General features: G+C 40.3%; 1 protein-coding gene across 1 annotated transcript in view; it reads right to left on the bottom strand.

Moving 5' to 3' along the window:
- Nsun6 (NOP2/Sun RNA methyltransferase 6) overlaps positions 1-18,219 on the bottom strand; it is a 42,097-nt gene extending 23,878 nt beyond the window's left edge. Inside the window, exons 1-6 of the mRNA XM_057787606.1 lie at positions 17,848-18,219; positions 16,304-16,459; positions 12,818-12,897; positions 3,961-4,070; positions 2,336-2,489; positions 505-586 (exon numbers count right to left, since the gene is read on the bottom strand). Coding sequence (XP_057643589.1) covers positions 505-586; positions 2,336-2,489; positions 3,961-4,070; positions 12,818-12,897; positions 16,304-16,459; positions 17,848-17,922 — 657 coding nt within the window. The 5' untranslated portion in view covers positions 17,923-18,219. The remainder of the gene's footprint in view (positions 1-504; positions 587-2,335; positions 2,490-3,960; positions 4,071-12,817; positions 12,898-16,303; positions 16,460-17,847) is intronic.
- Between the last annotated feature and the right edge of the window lie 1,180 nt (positions 18,220-19,399).

Genomic DNA, 19,399 nt, shown 5'->3' with positions numbered 1-19,399 from the left:
TGGATTTGGATCTGCCAGTTATTAGCAGGGTCACATGACCAAGAACCCCAAAGATCTAGTCTTCAGTATTTCTATTTCATAGAATAATAATAGCATTAAAATGAGTTGATGTCTGCAAATGTTCTTAGGAAGTGAAAAGGGTAAAACAGCTCATTATATCACAGCACTTAATAACAACCTGACGAAAGCCTGCCAGCAACCAACCATCTGAATATTACAACCGAACCCACAGTCACACAGCGACGTGTGCAATGCTCAGGACTAAGCTTCCGAGATGAAAAGCAGTCATTATATCACATCATTAAATCAACTCTGGACAAGAGGACAGATAAGTGTATAAAATTAATACAGGAAAAGAAAACAAAAGTGCTCATAAGACTGTATTGATATTTGACAATAATAGGTCAGAATATGAAGAGGTCACGATAATATTAATAAAAGAGAAAAATAACTTCTAATAATTCATCTGAGTGATTCAATGTCACTCAATTTTATTTTACTCACCTGTAAAAATAAGTAACTGGGTAAAACATTGTCAAAGGAAGGGCTCAGATATATTGGTTCTGTCATTCTTATGCCTATACCTCTAGAAAAATAAGAAATTAACCATTAGTCTGTATAAGTTATATAGTACGTATTCCTAGGAACACTCACTATGACACATCAAGTATAAACTGCTCTTCATCCCCCCCGCTCTTCATTTTTAAGACTTCTTTTATTTAACAAATTATACTAGTCTTATGATTTGTTTTATATTTTATAGCAGAGGTAATCCAAATAAATAAAAAACAAATAAAGAAAGTTACATAACTATTTTAGTAAACACAAGAGTTCCTTTAGAGAAGTCAATAAATTAAAAAGCAAACACGACCTAATTCTTATTGCTCCATTCTAATCTTCCTGGTAACACAAACATTTTGTGCACGACTGTGCTAGACAGTTATATGACAACAGGGGAAAATGCCAAGACTCGGGCTGATGCTGGACACTGACAAAGGCAGGAGCCCGCTCTGCTCCCGTCTTTTTACAGAAAAGCTGCCCAGTACACTCAGCATACGCAGTACTGACAGTCCTCACACGACCTTCTCTACCCTGTCCCATTTTACTAGTGGCAGTGGAGCTTCTGGGAACAGGAAGGGCTGGGACACAGAACGGCATGGTGCCCAGTGACTCAAAAAGACAAATACTGCACCTGAGAGGCGTGCTCCATAACTATCAAAGTGGCAGTGTGCTCACAAGTACGGGCCAAGAAAACTGACAAGCTTTTTGAAGAATGGCTACCTTTTACTCCCACCAGACAGGCAAACATGGTTCAGCACATCACTAGGAACACTGCATCAAATGAGAGAGCGAGGAGCGCTCTAGTAATAATCAACTAAAGTGGGCAGTCAAAGCTATCAGCTTCTTACAGAACGTTCTAGGGAGAATAAAACAAGGTTCTAGTCACTTGGAAAGCTTTTCTTTCTTAGACCTTGGGAGCCTAATCATCCATCGCTTTAGGAGAACTGATTTCATTCATATAGGAAAACTGCTCCAATGTGACACACTGTCCAGGAATGAGGGCTCTGGCCGCATTCTAAATGGCTCAACTCACAGTGCTTAGCATCTGTGTGCCCGTTGCCAACTTTGGAGTAATGACATTCTACAGCACTCCTAAATCAAGCTCGAGAAACCATGCTAAGCGGGGCCTCATTTGTTCAGGGCTTTAATCTACTTAGGCAGCCAACATTCAGATATGATTTAGAACTAATTATATTTCACTGTGGCTTGAACAAATTGAAACATTTAGTTTTGACCATAAATATTCAGAGTGCTACAATTCAAGTCTAATTTACTTTGTTTAAAATAATTTTTTGTATTTGATTTTTACATTAAAATTACACTATTCTTTGATAAAATGAGAATGTTTGAAAAAGATAAGTCATTTAATTCTCCATTAAGAAAAGTGTTGTTCTTCAAAGTTTAAACAATTAAAATCTAAAAGGACAAAGGAAATTCCTAAACAATTAGTGTTATCAGTCGCTCACCTGGGCTTTTCGTTTAGGTTTGCACTGCTGAGGACTGAACTAGGGCTGCAGGCAGAGTGGCAATGCACCCTCTCACTGAGCTTCGTCCACATTCTACTGCTTCGGTTTCGTTTTTAATCTACTTACCCTTTTTTGACAAAAAAAAAAAAAAAAAGCTCTTTCTAAAAATCCTGGAAATATGGACTCATTTTTTCCAGTTGAAGTAATTTAAAGATTTATGTAGTGTAACGAAATACACCTTTTCAGTCTTTTGATCTTTATGAACCACAGAAAGGATGCTGTTTCCCCCACAGGGCTCGGTGACATACTTCAGATCGCGTATCCCATTGAAGATATCTTTACGGCTTAGTTCCGAAATCCCATTTCCAAGAAATACTTTAGTTCCATCAAATTCTTTGGCTCCTTTCTTACATTTCCCTTTAATATCAGAATATACGGAAATAACATCTCCAGCTTTCATAACTAGGTTAAAGGAAAAAATCAGACTGTTAATCTATGCTTTGGCAGACAAGTGAAAATCTCTCAAGCTAAAATGGTTATCTGGACATCAATTATGAACAAAAACAATCTGAACTGCCTCATCTCTGCAGAATCCTCAACAGCAACTCAACTCTTAGTTTTTACATATCCCCTAACATCTAAATGAAAAGGTGGTTTTCACTGAAAACACAGTGAAATACATCCTACCTACATCTTCAAGTAAGCAGGACGGGTCATCTATGTGACTTATTTCCCCAAAAGCTAATACTAAGTAGAGTTATTCATAAGCCTTAGTATCAGAACTCGTATTTCTAAGTGGCCTACAAAATAATTCCACAAACATTTACACTAAAAAAGAAACCAGGGCCGTGCTAGCAATCAGGTCATCAAGCAATCATTTTGCAGATCATCATACACAGGATGGGTGAGGTTCAGGAACTAAACACATCTGTAATAAATCTAAACCAGTGCTTCCTGATCCAAGCCCAGTGAGGCCCACTGAAGCAGTGTAGTACCTGCAGTTCAGAGTGAACCCATGAAGAATGCCAAGCTCATCCCACTGTCTAGGATTCTGGATGTCACCTTCACAAATCTCCTGAGACCAGCTAGAGGTTTTAAGGCAGTGAAGTGAGGAATACAAAATGGAACTTCACTACCTTTTTAAAAACAATGTCTGTGTGCACACACACACATCCATGCTTGTGCTATGTGTACAAGGGTACCTGCAGATGCTAGAGTTACAGGCAGTGGTGAGCAACCTGACATAGTGGAAAGGGGACTCTGGTCCTTTGTAAGAGCAACGAGCCCTGTTAATGATGACTATTCAGTCTCCTTCACTACCATCTGACATCCTGTATTTCTGCTCCCTGGAGATATCACCACAACGGTTCTTATGTGGGAAGCCAAACAATGACAGAAAGCTTCATATGGGGGCCTAATTGTCTTAAGTTTTGCTTCCTACTGCTGTGTCAAAAGCCACTGAAGGTCAATGTGGCTCATGGTTCCAGGTTCCAGTCCATCACTGTGGGGAAATCAAGGCAGCAAGAACTTGAAACTGTTGTGGTAACATCACATCCAGTCAAGAGCAGAGAGCACCTAATAAATGCACACGTGCTTGCATTCAGCTTGCTTTCTCAGCCCTAGACAATCCAGGATCCTGTTTCCTAGGGAATTCTGCCAATATCGGGCAAACTTTCCCACCCCAATGAACATTATCACGGTAATCCACCTCAGATATGCCCACAATCCAGATCTAGACAATCCCTCAGTGAGTCCCTTCCCAAGCGACTCTTCACTGTGTCAAATAAACAACTCAACCTCACCACCACACTTAGTTTTATATTTTCCTTCACCAAAAATGTTGGGAAATACATAACAAATGTTAATTTAATATATGTAAGCTTCTAACTGAGCTCACTCATGAATTAGAGGGCGCCTTAAATCTTATACCTACATTTTGAAGCTGACATGATTCCTGGGACGTAGACATGGGCCCCTCTCAATACTGCATTGCCACATTGTGCTCCAACAATCACTTCACACTGCTGCTGCTCTATATTCTTTCTAGGAATATTTAAAAACAAAGACAAAAATAATGAATAATGTTCTTCTAGGTCCATTAGCTTTTTAAAGATCTCATTAGAGATAGTAGTGATGAGTATGATCAATACACACAGTATAAATATCTAAAACTTTAAAGAAATAAATTATTATTTAAAAAGACTTCATATACATAGCCTATTAAGTCTTGATTTTCCTGAATACATCACAAAGAAAATACTGAAAGAGAAAGATTCATACAAAGCAGCGGTTTAAAAAGGAGGAAAGAAAAGGAAAAAAGAATGGGCACTTGAAGACAAAAAAAAAAAAAAAAAAAAAGGACAGGAGAGATGATCTGGCAGGTAAGGTAGCTGCTGCAGAGGCTGGTCCTAAAGTCAGTACCCCTGGGTCCATGTGGTATGGGACATCTGATTTCTGCAAGTTGTCCTTCAACACCCACATACACATATACAGAGAATTAAAAAAAAAGAAAGAAAGAAAGAAAGAAAGAAAGAAAGAAAGAAAGAAAGAAAGAAAGAAAGGAAAAATAAGATAAAGAAAAAGAGGGCCCTCTGGTGGGAAGAAGGAAGCAGCTGGAGAAGTTGTTTGGTCATTCAATAAGCAATATTGCTTTCATAATAGCATTAGGAGTTAAATAGATTTTTCTACTTTCCTTTCCCAGTATTCAGGAGGCAGAGGCAGAAGTAGATGGATTTCTGTGAGTTTGACGTCTACAGAGGGGTTCCAGGGCAGTCAGGGCTACACAGAGAAACCCTGTCTCGAAAAACCAGGGGAAAAAGAATTCTAAAGTGGTATACTGTTGCATGGCAAATTATGAATATTTAAAGCTAAACAGAAGAGAAAAATAAATCACATCTTTCCTTCCTTTGCTGCTCAGCCTTAAGTTCTCCACTTTCTCACATTCAGATCATTTTTTTTTTCCTCACACTACTAAATTCCTGGCATTGTTCCTAAGGGAAGCCCTTCGGAGACCAAGAAGGTGCTGGCCTGACCAGGGAGCTCAGCAGTTCTGAGTGCCACATTCCAGTGAACTTCTCTGGCCAGCAGGACCTCTCACATCTGTCACCGCTCTCGGGAACACTCTTTCCCTCCTTTCCCGAGTTATCTCACAGCACCTGCCAACATCACAGCTTCCTGGCCCCATGCATCCACACCCTGAGCCTGCTTCTTAAAGAGGCCCATTCCTCGACCTTCACAACATGCCACCAGGTATCACTCACTTCATGTGTTGACCACTGGCAATCTTAAACCACAGTTAGTCACAGTGCTATGATACGTGTAGGCCCAACAAATCAGGAAGCTGATCAGGAAGGTAACTTGGACCTTGTTAAAAGAGCAGCTGAACAGCACAATGAAACCAGTCACCAAAAGCCAAAGAACAAAACAACGTCAAAATATCCTTAGCATTTCATTCTTCAAGATTTAGAACTGGTATTTCTACTGACATCGAATAGCTACACCCAGAAGAACCACAGCTGCTCCAAACTCAACAAATACCAAGCAATATTTATTGCCTATATACACCTTAAATTCTTAGTATGAAATCAGGACGTTCCATGCCGTCTTGAATGAAATACACCTAGATAACCACACCAGAAGGCTCAGAGCTACGGTCTACCGATGTCTGCAAAAGTTCACGAGTTATAAACTGTAATTCTCCATGTGTAGGATCTCTGCCTTCATGGATGCATGGAGGCTGTTCTAGGGTCTGCAGAAATGGGCTCCCTCTCACTTAGGTTCATACCCTCCATCACGTGAAGCTACAGAAGGAAATCCAGGTGTCAGCACCTCAATCTTAGAATTGGCAGCTTCTAGAACTCTGGGAAGCAAACTGGAATTCTTTATTACTTGGTCTCTAGTATTTGCTACTACAGCAATAACACAGATTTAAACATTCTGCACAATCCTAATCCCTTTGCAAGGTGAGAATCTTTTTTTTTTTTTTTTTTTTTTCGAGACAGGGCTTCTCTGTAGCTTTGGTGCCTGTCCTGGAACTAGCTCTTGTAGACCAGGCTGGCCTCGAACTCCCAGAGATCCTCCTGCCTCTGCCTCCCAAGTGCTGGGATTAAAGGCGTGCGCCACCACCGCCTGGCCTAAGGTGAGAGTCTTGGTGTGTCTATCTGATAGGTCTCCTAAGACCATCACTCAAACAATTTCCCATCTTCTGCCTTTGTTTGCTTCATCTATTCTTTACACCATTACAACATGGGTGTTGGTTTCTGTCTTGGTTAGGGTTTCTATTGCTGTAAACAAACACCATGATCATGATACACCTCCACAGTGATATACTTCCTTCAACAAGACCACACCTACTCCAACAAGGCCACACCTCCTAATAGTGCCACTCCCTATGAGCCCATAGGGGCGATTACATTCAAAATTCCAGTGGAGAAAGGGGTACCCTCATCCATTCCTGGTGGGACTGCAAACTTGTGCAACCACTTTGGAAATCAGTGTGGCGGTTTCTCAGAAAAATTGGGATCAACCTACCCCTGGACCCAGCAATACCACTCTTGGGAATATACCCAAGAGATGCCCTATCATATGACAAAAGCATTTGTTCAACTATGTTCATAGCAGCATTATTTATAATAGCCAGAACCTGAAAGCAACCTAGATGTCCTTCAATGGAAGAATGGATGAAGAAAGTGTGGAATATATACACATTAGAGTACTACTCTGCGGTAAAAAACAATGACTTCTCGAATTTTGCATGCAAATGGATGGAAATAGGAAATACTATCCTGAGTGAGGTAACCCAGACCCAAAAAGAAGATCATGGGATGTACTCACTCATAATTGGTTTCTAGCCATGGATAGGGGCCACTGAGTCTATAATTGTGATCCTAAAGAAGCTAAACAAGAGGGTAAACCCAAGGAAAAACATATAGTTATCCTCCTGGCTATGGGAAATAGACAAGATTGATGGGCAAAAAATTGGAATCTTGGGGTTGGGGTGGGATGGGGGTGAGGGGAGATGGGGAGAGAAAAGTGTGAAGGAGAGGATGGGGGGAACTTGGGAAAACGGGATGATTGGGGATAAAGGAAGGTTGGATAGGGGAGCAGGGAAACTCATATCTTAGTTAAGGGAGCCACCTAAGGGTTGGCAAGAGACTTGAACTTGGAGTGGCTACCAGGTGCCCAGGGCAATGTCCCCAGTTAGTTCCTTGGGCACCTGAGGATAGGGAACCTGAAATGAACCTATTCTATAGCCATACTGATGAATATCTTGCATATCACCATAGAACCTTCATCTAGGGATGGATGGAGATAGAGACAGAGACCCACACTGGAGCACCGGACTGAGCTCCCAAGGTCCTAATGAGGAGCAGAAGGAGGGAGAACATGAGCAAGGAAGTCAGGACCATGAGGGGTGCACCCACCCACTGAGACAGTGGGGCCGATCTATTGGGAGCTCACCAAGGCCAGCTGGACTGTGACTGAAAAAGCATGGGATAAAACCAGACTCTCTGAACATGGCGGACAATGAGAGCTGACGAGAGACCAAGGACAATGGCATGGGGTTTTGATCCTACTTCACGTCTGGCTTTGTGGGAGCCTAGACAGTTTGGATGTTCACCTTCCTAGACCTGGATGGAAGGGAGAGGACCTTGGACTTTCCACAGGGCAGGGAACCCTGACTGCTCTTGGGACTGGAGAGGGAGGAGAAGAGGAGTGGGGGGAGGGGGAGAGGGGCGGGAGGAGGGGGAGGGAAATGGGAGGCGGGGAGGAGGCGGAAATTTTTTTTTCTTTTTCAATAAATAAATAAATAAAAACAAAATTCCACAGTTTCATTTTGAAATGTCAAGACACAGATTTTTGTGAGGTTTTCAGTTTTCTGTTTATTTTGTTTTGCTTTGTTTATTTTTTCATTTGGTGCTTCAGGCTTGTACTTCCTAAAGCTGATTTTTACAATTGCAGAGAGTTCCTAGTCCTCACATTTTCTTACTACTGTCTTTCATCAATTATTTCTATTCTTTGCATCTGGAACCCAGGCTGCCTTTTCTTTCTGTTCTCAATTTGCTTTCATATTTCTCAGTTCTTTGTCTCTGCTGATTATAGTTAATTTCCTCAGAGTCATCACCTAGTTCAGTAATTTTTTTTCCTCTTGGTTTCTCAAGACAGATAAATTTGAAGGCAGGGTCTAAATTTAACTTATGAAACAAGTGCTTAATTTCACTGAAACTTGATTTCTATATCAACTTGTTTTTCTTCTTAGGTCTTTTATGCTTGGTCATTTTAAGAAAGCCATTATGTGTCTACCAGATAGCTCTAATTTGTTTAGGGGGAATTCCCCTGCATACACTGTTTTCTCAGGGTGAAGTGAAGTGACATGGATTCAAAACATGCAAAGACAGAACAGTTGGGTTGATTTCCACAGTACCTCTCAAGAACTGACCTAAAATCAAATGTGGCAATTTCCCAGACTGAAGGTTCCAAGTAGTAAGTTATGTGAAGAAATAAGAATGCAAACTCGAACGCTCCGGAAGACCTGTAACCATTATGCATTCTCGGAAGGGTTTTTCCTCAAATCTGGATCTTACAATGAGAGACTCTCTTCCTAATTACGACCTTAGGCTGACTGCTGAACAGTCTTTATTGCTAGCATTAACCCACTGCTAAAACCAAAGACCACACATTTGGAAAACCAGCCATCAGACTCCTTTCTCAGAGCCCAGACCCCTACCATTAGCTCCCATTCTTCTAGCTAGCTCTTCCTGTTTATCCTTACTAACTCCACACTCTCACTCATGTTCTTCACTGGCTTTGCATTTTATAACGCACTTTGATTGCACTCTCTCTCTCTCCCAGCATTCCCAAGAGCGTACAGCAGAACTGTTCCCAAATTATCAAGTTACTATATCACTGGCACTAAAAGACTGTAATAACATCCTAGATGGTCTATAAGTTCGCCGTCTTGTAAAAAGAATTTCTTGCGATTTTAGTTGTACCCTGACCTAAAATATGCAGTGAATGCTAAATATATGGACACACATTCATATTTATAATAAGCTTCATAAACTCCTTTACTATGAGAATAACAGTGTGATTAAACGTCCCATTTACTTTTCCAACAATTTTTTAAATTGCATTGACATTTTGCCACGGATGTTCAGTCCCCTGGAACAGGCGTTACAGACAGTTGTGAGCTGCCACGTGGGCGCTGGGAATTGAACCCAGGTCTTCTAGAAGAGCAGCCAGTGCTCTTAACCCCTGAGCCATCTCTCCAACCCACCCATTTAATATTTGCTTATAATAAAAACACCGAACTTATTTCATGATGCGCTATTTCACGAGTAACTTCTGCTAGTGCTGTTTCTAGGCTGCAGCTTTAGTCCCTACCCTCATTCTGTCTTTGGTTGCTGTACTCTCAGCAGAAACAAAACAATATTCTGCAGTTCACAGCCTGCCTCTTTCAAGTTCTTTGATTTCACTTGCCCTTCGGAAAATCAATTTAGTAGTCAAATGCGGTCACTTCCATCAAGGCTCACCACATATTTTCATGCCTTTGCACCCCTGCTTTTATTCTCTCCTTATCGAGCAAAGCCTTGCCCTTCCTATCTCTGCCATTACTAATTACTAATCATCTTTAAGTAGCTGAAATAGAGCAGTTGCCAATCCCTATGATCTCAGACCTCCCTACGCTATCTCTAATGGCACTTCCCCTCTACTTCTAAGTAGAAAGCCTACAGATGACTTGCTCCAACACCCCCGACTGAAGACTCAACAGTTGATGCTCAACAGTGTAACACCCATATGCCCTGCATACAGTCAAACCTATACTCATAAGTGTAACACCCACATGCCCTGCATACAGCCCAGCCCAGAGCCTCTCGGGAAATGAGATCTTTCTCAAGTGTTAACATGAAAGTTAAGGAGAGAGCAGCATGAAGGCTCCGTGGATAAAAGTACTCAGTCCCCAGAACCCACTCCTGCAAGCTCTCCTGTGACTTCCACACTCGAGCCTGCACAACTCGAGCCCGCACACATACACTAAAAAAATTAAAGAAAGGAGAGATATGCAGAAAGAATTTTTACAATGTGGAACCTGTGCCAACACTGTACCTAAAGAGTAATCTTAATAGCTGAAAGGCAGAGTAAAAGAGGGAAATAAGGGGAACTACTCCAAATATGTCTCTGTATCTTCAAATAGATCTTTAAAAAACTCAAAAAAGGTAGAAAGGACAAAGGCTGGGGTTCAGCAGTTGCACCTGCCTAACGTGTGAGGCCTGGGTTTGACATTCAGAACAGGAAAAAAACTGTGTGTGTAATCTTAGTGTAACAATACACTTAAATCTGTATAAAATGTGAATTTTCAAGTATTCAATTAAAAAATGATTGAATGTTAAAAAAATAAAAAACTCAGAAAAAAAAGAAAGAACAATGAAGATACAAAATAATAAGAAACATAAGTTGCTTTAGTTTAGGAAGCAAATGGTAGCAAAATTTATGAAATAAAATTTAAAGAAGCAGGTAAGAATTGCTAACTTTTAATGAAACATACAATGCACACGCACTGTTCTACCCAGTCACTGAAGCCTGCCACAGTCCTGCAGCTAGCAAAGGCCATGTAGTTCCCGATGGAGAAACAAGAAAACAAAGCAGGAAGAGAGACAACTTACATAATGTAAGACTGGCAACACGCCACTTTTAAAACAGAGTTCATGCCCAAAGCAAGCAGAAGCCTCTGAACAGTAGTTCATGCCAGGAGAATGAACTCTGCAGACTGCTCACACAACTCAAATAGTCACTGCATCACTTTTTGTCCACAATGATAAAATTGGCTTAGTATTCATACAGTAAAACAGCCTAATTAAATTTTACTTATTAACAGAAACACAGTAAAACTTAGCATAAAGAGACTGAGGCAAGAGAACTAAGAGTTGGAAGCCAGGTTGGGTTGTACAGTCTATCTATCTGTGTATCTCATATTGTATGTGAAGGGAGAAAAGAAAACAACACAGAAAATTAAATTAAAGTAAGATTATTATTACACAATGAGACAGTCAAAATCTGAAGCTAATCAACTGCAACTCTGCATCCACATAGGAAATGTAAAGCAAAACCTGTGATCACCACCTACTGTAGTCACCGCTTCAGAATAAGAAGCAGGCCGGGCGGTGATGGCGCACGCCTTTAATCCCAGCACTCGGGAGGCAGAGGCAGGCGGATCTCTGTGAGTTCGAGGCCAGCCTGGTCTACAAGAACTAGTTCCAGGACAGGAACCAAAAACTACGGAGAAACCTTGTCTCGAAAAATCAAAAAAAAAAAAAAAAAGAATCAGATCGACATGGGTTGTCTAGTAGAGCAGAAGAATACAAGAAAGTGCTCCAGGCTGATCAAAGTGCTGTACACTGTGGAGTGTGTCTTGGCTATGCAGCTAGATATCTATAGCAACATTGCAAATTATACACAGACCATGCCTCTATCTTGAGTACATAAACAGCACCTCTCTTCAACTGTGTAGTCTGTAAAATCAAATTTTAACTGCAAAACTGATACATACTTATAATAAAAAAGCTATAAATAAAAATCTCCTTTTCTTTGAATCTAACCTCATTAGCAAGAACCACTGTTCACAGGTAGATGTGGTATAGCTAGACATTTTCTATATATAAATACACAAAAATGTATAGCTTTCTGTTTAATTGCAAAATATAATTATTCTAAGTGTGGCAACTAGCTTTTGGTACTTAACAGATCATAAACATCTCATATTGCTTCATAAAACTCTATCATCTTAACGGCTGCATGATATTTCATAGACTGGATCAAGCAAAGCATAATTTATAAATCATTGTTTTGTTGCCATCTAAGTATTTCAAAGCTTTAGCAAGAAGAGCATTTTTATATTTACCATAACACAAGTTTAACTATTTTATAGCATAATTAAGGACTTTAATGTGCTATGTGGGAAAAACATCCTCACTATAATATGCAAGCCTCTTCTTCAAATTTCAAAAATACATACTCCAAATATGTTAATGAGAACCACATTACCAGTAAGTTGACATAATTGTTAAATATAAAATTTTATAAATCCAACTATGAAATATAATACTTATTATGTAATTATTTATTTTGTAACTCAAAAATCATTTTAATGCTGGAATCTCATAAGAAGTATAAGTAACAAAACGGTTGTGGCACACACCTTTAATCCCAGCACTCAGGAGGCAGAGGTAGGTGGATCTCTGTGAGTTCAAGGCTAGCTGGGTCTACAACCTGAGACAGCCAGGATTACACACAGAGAAACCCTGTCTCAAACCACCACCCCTCCCCACCAAAAAAAAAAAAAAAAAAAAGAACTATAAGTAAACAGGGCTGGGAAGATGGCTCAGCAGTAAAGAGTACCAGCACCCACAGGGCAGCTTCCACCTGTCTGTAACTCCAGCTCTAGCGGATCTGATGCCCTCCTCTGGCCTTTGCAGGCACTAGGCGTGTGCATGACATCACAGACACAAGCCGACAAAAACTTGTACACATAAGATAAAAATAAATCCTTTTTAAAAGGAAATATAAGTAAACAAATGAAACTTCTAAAAAGTTAGAATAACAGCCATCACTGCACTGAACAGACATAAGAAGCATTATTCTCAAGGTCCTTGGCCCAGTCCTCATTTTCCAGCAGAGTGCATGGTAGAGCGTGAAGCATGCAATTACAAACTGGTGACTTCCGTTTCTAGGGAGTTTGCGGAATGTAGATAATACTGTCAACAAGCAAAAGGGAAAAGGAAACAGTCACCAACCTCGGTCCAGTCACAGGGATGAGTAAGACGTCTGGAAGGGCTGGATGCTGAAGAACAGGAATGCTGAATCCCTTGAATTGCTGTTAAAAACAAGCACACACAATGATAGAGCACCCAGATCTCACAGGCTTCCCCGTGTCACCAAGAACACAGAGACAAAAACCCCAGTGCAATTGGTAAATTGCAAAGTTTCGCTGTGTCACCAAGTTCCACCACGGGAAACCTGATTCAGGTCTATTCCACCCTACTTCATGGAATGCTTAATTCCTGACTTCAGAGGGAAATCGTGCTGGGGGCCAAACATACATGCTGAACCGCTGAGCTGTACCCTGAGCTTGTTTCTAATTTTTAATTTTGAGTTAGGATCTCCCTAGATTGTCCACACTTGCCTCAAGCTTTCACTCCTCCTGTCTGAGATTTTGTAGGAGTTGAAGTTACAGGCACAGGCCACCACACCCAGTTTTGACTTCTTTACAGGAATCAAGTTTGCTTACTGTTCAATTTTAAAAACACAAACCATGTTTAAGTGATTTACTCAAAAAAAAAAACATATATTCTATTCATAATCACATGCAGGTACCATGTTTTAAGCTATGTACAGTGGTGCACATCTGTAATTCTAGCACTGGGGAGGAGGAGAAAGATCATGAATATAGGAAAATCTGAACTACCCACTAAGTTACAGGTAAGCTTGGATACATAATCAAATCCAAGCTCATATACACACAGAGAGAGTCATTCTAAAAGTTTCAGAATAGGACATTAGAGATTAAAATTACTAAATATGACATAAACCATGAACATTGAAGGCCATGTCATTTTTGATATCAAAATGTACGTTTTAGACGTTCAGGATTTTGAAAATCTATTATACTTAGCTGGATAGTCTGGAAACACATTCAAAGGCTGAAGCTGTAAGTTACTGGCACAACTTACATGACTCACTGTGGGCATCTCTTTGCAATTTAATGGATACACTAGAAGTTTGAGATCAACTTTGGTGCCAGTATTTATGCCATGTAAACTTATCAAACACCATTAGTCAGGGTAGTTTTTCTCTGAAGATGTGTTGGTGAATATGAGCCACTATATTGCTACTGCAGGCTGAATGAGAGAGGGCAGCCTCGGAGCAGCGTGGTAAAAAGCAGACACCGGATCAGAGAACAGGAACTACATGTGTTCTATGGGGGAAAAAAATCACAAGTATTTGATAAAAGTTTATGCATGAGGCTTGGATTTACATATCTATTAACTTTCCCACACTACCTGAAATGGCATCATCATGCTGCAGAATCTATACTGTCCTCCAAAACAGCAACGCCTGACAGATGCTCCAGAGAGATGACGAGGTTAAAAGGAAAGAAGAGGTTGGTGGATAACGCAGTTGAGAAAGTGTTTACCATGCAAGCATGAGGACCTCACTTTGGTCCCTAGAACCTATGCTGGAGTCGAATAAAAAACCAAGTGTGACGGCACACATTTGTAATTCCAGGTCTGGGAAGTGGTGAGCTCTGGGAAAGTGGGTGGCACCTGGGAAACAATGCTCTAAGGCTGACCTCTAACCGTCACAGACACGCACTTGTGCACTTAGCCCCCACCCAAAAAAACATGCATACATGGACACACAAGCTCACACACAAAGTAGATAACTGACTGAATGTCAATGGCGTCTGTCACGGCCGCCTTGTCCAGCAAGGAAGACGCAACACTGGAGCTCTTCTCACTGCAGTTTTATTCATGACCTTTTTACAATGCGTTCTTTCACTCTCTCTCCCTCTCTCTTTTCCTCTCTCTCTTCCTCTCTCACTCTCTCCCTCTCTTTTCCTCTCTCTCTTTCTCCCTCACACTCTCTCTCTCTCCTCTCTCTTCCAGGGCAAACCTCTCCCAGCCCTTAAGTAGGCATGGGCTACCAATCCCGGATTGCCAGGTGGGCACTGCTCATAGGCCCACGCATATGCAAACAGCTGACAATCATTGCGTGATAATTGATAATAGCATAAGTCAGGCCTAGTTGATATTAGGAGTTGATTATCACAGAGAGCACGGGCTTTCGGGATCGTGGAGGGCGGGAGCCAGCACCATCAGGTGCGACTCCACGCAGCTCGCTACACATAGCCATCAGGTGTGACTCCACACGGCTCTCTACGGGCGTCTAGCACACTAATATCACAATCACTGTGTCCACTTGACACTCATAACAGCCTGTGATATACAGCTGGATCTGTAATCATGTTTGTCTCTTGTTTTTAATTTATATAAAAATTAGAACTGGATCTGCTTACACCTGTCAGTTGTTTGTCATCAAATATCTTATAACTCAATATGCAATTCATAAGTAAATCCCTCCATGGTCAATTTCCCCCCAATCTTATGTTTCTTTGGAGACAAATTACAGAGTACAATGCCATAAGACAAAATACAAAACTCTTGAAAACAAAGAGGGACCAATATAAGCAATACAATCCCAATATAAGCACCATAATAAATACTGCTTTTCTGCTTAGTCATAAAATGCCACTTTACAATACTGTTTTCATTCAGAACATGAGCAATACTGATAAAAACCTATTGGTTAAAAATTTTAAAACCATAATCTTCATATTCTCCTAATTTGGTGATTTTATAACAAGACACATATGTTTAATTCAATTAACTGCAATTAAAAGTAAAATCCTGAGGTGATGAACTGCAAGTGTGACTGCACGATGCAGCGTCTGTGAAGTCACCACGTGGGCTGGGACTTTGCAGACGCAGTTTGCTGATAGAGTCACCCACTTTCACTTTCCTACAAGGACTGTTCACCCATGCTCTAAGCATATGCCCAAACACCTCATTGGTTCATCCAAAAATTATTTTAAAAACACAAATACTTTGACAATTATTTAGCAGGTATCCTCATATGTCTAAACTTATAGCACAAACCCTCATAATCATTATATGCTGCTCATTATGTGATTAGGTTTAAAGATCAGAATGAAGCTCTTCATGTATTTTAATGATAAATCCCACCATAGGGCTTAGAGAATTATCCTAAGTACTAATAAAATTAGTATCAGAAGTTCTAGGCCTGTTCTAACCTTACCTCTTACATTAAAACAATTTATTATTCATAACTTAATTTTCTTATTTATAAAATTTGAATATCCTCAAACATTTAAATATCTTTATTCAGTAGGGTTCTTTTTGAGTATGTCTATTATTAAGTATAATTATAGCATATATTTGACATGTACCATTGAAATGCTGTCAATATATCATAGATGTATATGATTTAATTGACACTAATGGCATGTAAAAGGTAATATTTCTATGTTGAAAATATATTCTTTATCCCATTAATTCTTCCACTATGTATGCTTAAAAATTTTCAGGGTAACAAACTCTAGATATTCTGAAGTTTAAAAAAAAAATGGGAGTATCACATTGTTCAAGGGCTGTTGATGGAGCAGACTGTGGCAGAGCACAACCCATCACACGTGCACAGACCTTCTGAAGCTCTTCCAGCAGCAGACCTCTGACATACTCTACTGATGCCAAATGTGTATTCACCCTAACAGTTGTGAATGACGGCGGGTGTGACAAGTGAATCAGCAGAGTTTCAAATTTCCGTTCTGCTTCTTCTTTGCTTGAAGCAGACACAACCTGAAATGGAAAGAACCATGATTTCAATTTCAACTCATACCTTTTGGGCACAAACCTGCTGAAAATGATGCTAAATGCCCCTTCCTCTCTTAACACACACTCTCTAGGGCCCCTTGAGCTAAACATGAAATATTGTCTGTTCCCATATAGTATAGCCTCTTAGCACAATCTGGAAATAAAACATAGAAATCAGTTTTAAAATCTCAGCTCCAATAATGCTCAAAAATAAAAACAATATAAGATTTAGTTTTGCTAGAAACCAACAATTTAGAAAAAAAATCAAAATTCCCCATGGGTGGCAGGGTAGGGCGATCAGAACATGTAAGAACCATTCATTAGAAGGCAATCAGCACTCACTGGGAATTTCTGTGTTAAGTGCAGTCAGAACACTGTTTTTGAAAACTTGCTTGCCTAATCAATGTAGTTGCTTTCACTTAAGTTTGATGCCCAAGACAACCTCTGAAAGTGCTTTGAAACCCATTTGATTTTCACAGAATAAATTACAAAACTTTAACAGTGATAATTAATTCAAGCTAATTCATACAAAAATAATGCTTTCCAGCAAGATATGGTTGGGCACGTCAGTATTCCCAGCACTGGGGAGGCAGAGGCAGAGGCAGACAGATCTTTGTGGGTTTGCGGTCAACATGGTATAAGATGTGAGTTCCAGGACAGACAGAGCTATGTGAAGAACCCTATCTTAGTAAGTAAAATAAATGAAGGAAGGAAGGAAAAAAAAGGAAGAACACAAGCTTTCAAAATGTAAATCTTTTTCTTTCATTACATCTGAGCTTTAGTTGTTTGACAGTTATGTCAGTTTGAAGGAGTAACAGGATTTCCTGGACTCTGATCTCAGTTCTTAAAAATAACACCAAATCACTCTACAAAGATTGCTTAGGCTAAAATGTAAAGGTTTGTAATAAAAAAAAAACTGGCAGCATTTAAAGAGGCACTCGTGTGTGTCTTTTCAACTGAGTACAAGAGCATTGCTTAGGCTAAAATGTGAAGGTTTGTAATCAAACAGCTGGCAGCATTTAAAGAGGCACTCAGGTGTGTCTTTTCAACTGAACACAAGAGCGTGTGCTTTAAAAGAACGGGTCCATCCTCTACATTAAACCTAGAGTTTGTGGACAGGGAACTTTTGCTGTTGATTTTCCTATCCCTTCAGTACTAAGGACGCTGGTAGGCACATAACACGTGTTTTCTTACATCTAAGTGCAAGCACATATATTCACCTTATCTCATCAATGCCTACAAAAAAAATGGTTTTGGAAATTCCAACAGTCTAGTGTCAAAAACCAAGGTTGTAAAGATTACCCTTTAGTCTTGCTTCTGCTTCTCTAGAAACTGCACTTGAATTGTTGCAAACGGCTATTTATTTGACCTACCTCCTTGTTCATAAAGCTCTCTCTGAGATAGTTTTCAACTTCAGGCCTCAAAGATATCTTAGGAAAAATAGGCATTTCTTTTTTCTGTTTTAAGTCATCCAAATTGTTGGGAAACGTTTTTGTTTTTTCCTTTTCTTTTTCTTTCAGAATTACAGCGAAGTCTTGCCAGCCAGTAGCCGAGCAGAGTGCGTTTAGTGAGTCCAGGAGTGCGCAGGGTCCAGGATTTGTCGTTCTCTGGGAGGCTGTAAGAAAGCTCCGAACGCCACTGAAACGCTTCTCCAAAATCGGCTTAGTGACAAATAAAAGTACCTAGACGCAAATCGGAAACCGGATAGCCACAACTTCCACGCTGACATCCATTTTCCAAAACCGCGCCCCCGACGCCAGTGCAGAAAGTCGCTTCCTGGGTTCGTCACTTCCGGCGCCTGCCGCCCGCTTTTCTGTGCACGCACAATCTGCTACTGCCAATCACCTCCAGTCCTGACCCCTGAAGGTGGTGCTTCTTCTTGTGTGGAACACCCTTTGCCTGGTTCACCAAGAGCTCCTGGCCTCGGACTGGGCCTGATTTGTGCAAAGTACTATGTTGTTCTGAGGGAGGTTTCCAGTTAGTTTCTCCGGTACAAGTGGCGAAAAAGACCTCAATTTATTTGGCCTTGAATTTCATGAAATAATTTCCCTCCCTCGGACACATGAATCTGACATCAACTGTGAATCAACAAAACCCTCTCTTAAAAAAAAAGAAAGAAAAGATATGTGTATGAATGTTTTTCCTGCGTGCACGTATGTGCACCACGTGCTTGCCTATTGGATCCCCTGGAACTGAAGTTACAATGGCTGTGAGCCATCATTTGGGTGCTGGCAATGGAAACAGGGTCCTGTGCAGGAACAGGTGTTCTTTGCTGTTAAGCCATCTCTCCAGTCCTAATAGCCATTTTTTTTTACTGTGCTAATACGCGTGTGTCCTCAAGTAAAGCTAAAAAGCTCAATAGTGTTTACAATTAGTCACGAGGCTAATAGCACACTTTAGAGCCTCGATGTGACTTTGCTGAGGTGAAAAGGATTTTAAAAAGTAACCAGTCAAAAAAAAAAAAAAAAAAGCCAGGCGGTGGTGGCGCACGCCTTTAATCCCAGCACTCGGGAGGCAGAGGCAGGCGGATCTCTGTGAGTTCGAGGCCAGCCTGGTCTACAAGAGCTAGTTCCAGGACAGGCACCAAAGCTACAGAGAAACCCTGTCTCGGGGAAAAAAAAAAAAAGTAACCAGTCACTGGGCTGTTTTATACTTGAACATGACAAAAATTCTGTCTCTGCTGCTGAGTGGAGTTTTTTGTTTTGTTTTGTGCTTTTTGTTGTTTGGGGCAGTATCTCATAGATAACTGTAAAAATGGGATTCCTTTTTCTCCCTTAACTCTTTTAATTTTTCACATTGGCTCTAATATATATATATATATATATATATATATATATATATATATATATGCTCCTTACTATGGCACTAGGTGAAAATATTGTAAAAATGGCATTCTGCCACGGCTCTGCACAAAATGTTTATAAA

The sequence above is a fragment of the Chionomys nivalis genome, chromosome 13 (assembly GCF_950005125.1).
Source record: "Chionomys nivalis chromosome 13, mChiNiv1.1, whole genome shotgun sequence".
NCBI classification, from domain to species: Eukaryota; Metazoa; Chordata; class Mammalia; order Rodentia; family Cricetidae; genus Chionomys; species Chionomys nivalis.
The sequence above is the reverse complement of the archived record's forward strand: the minus strand, read 5'-3'. Positions and strand labels throughout refer to the sequence as shown.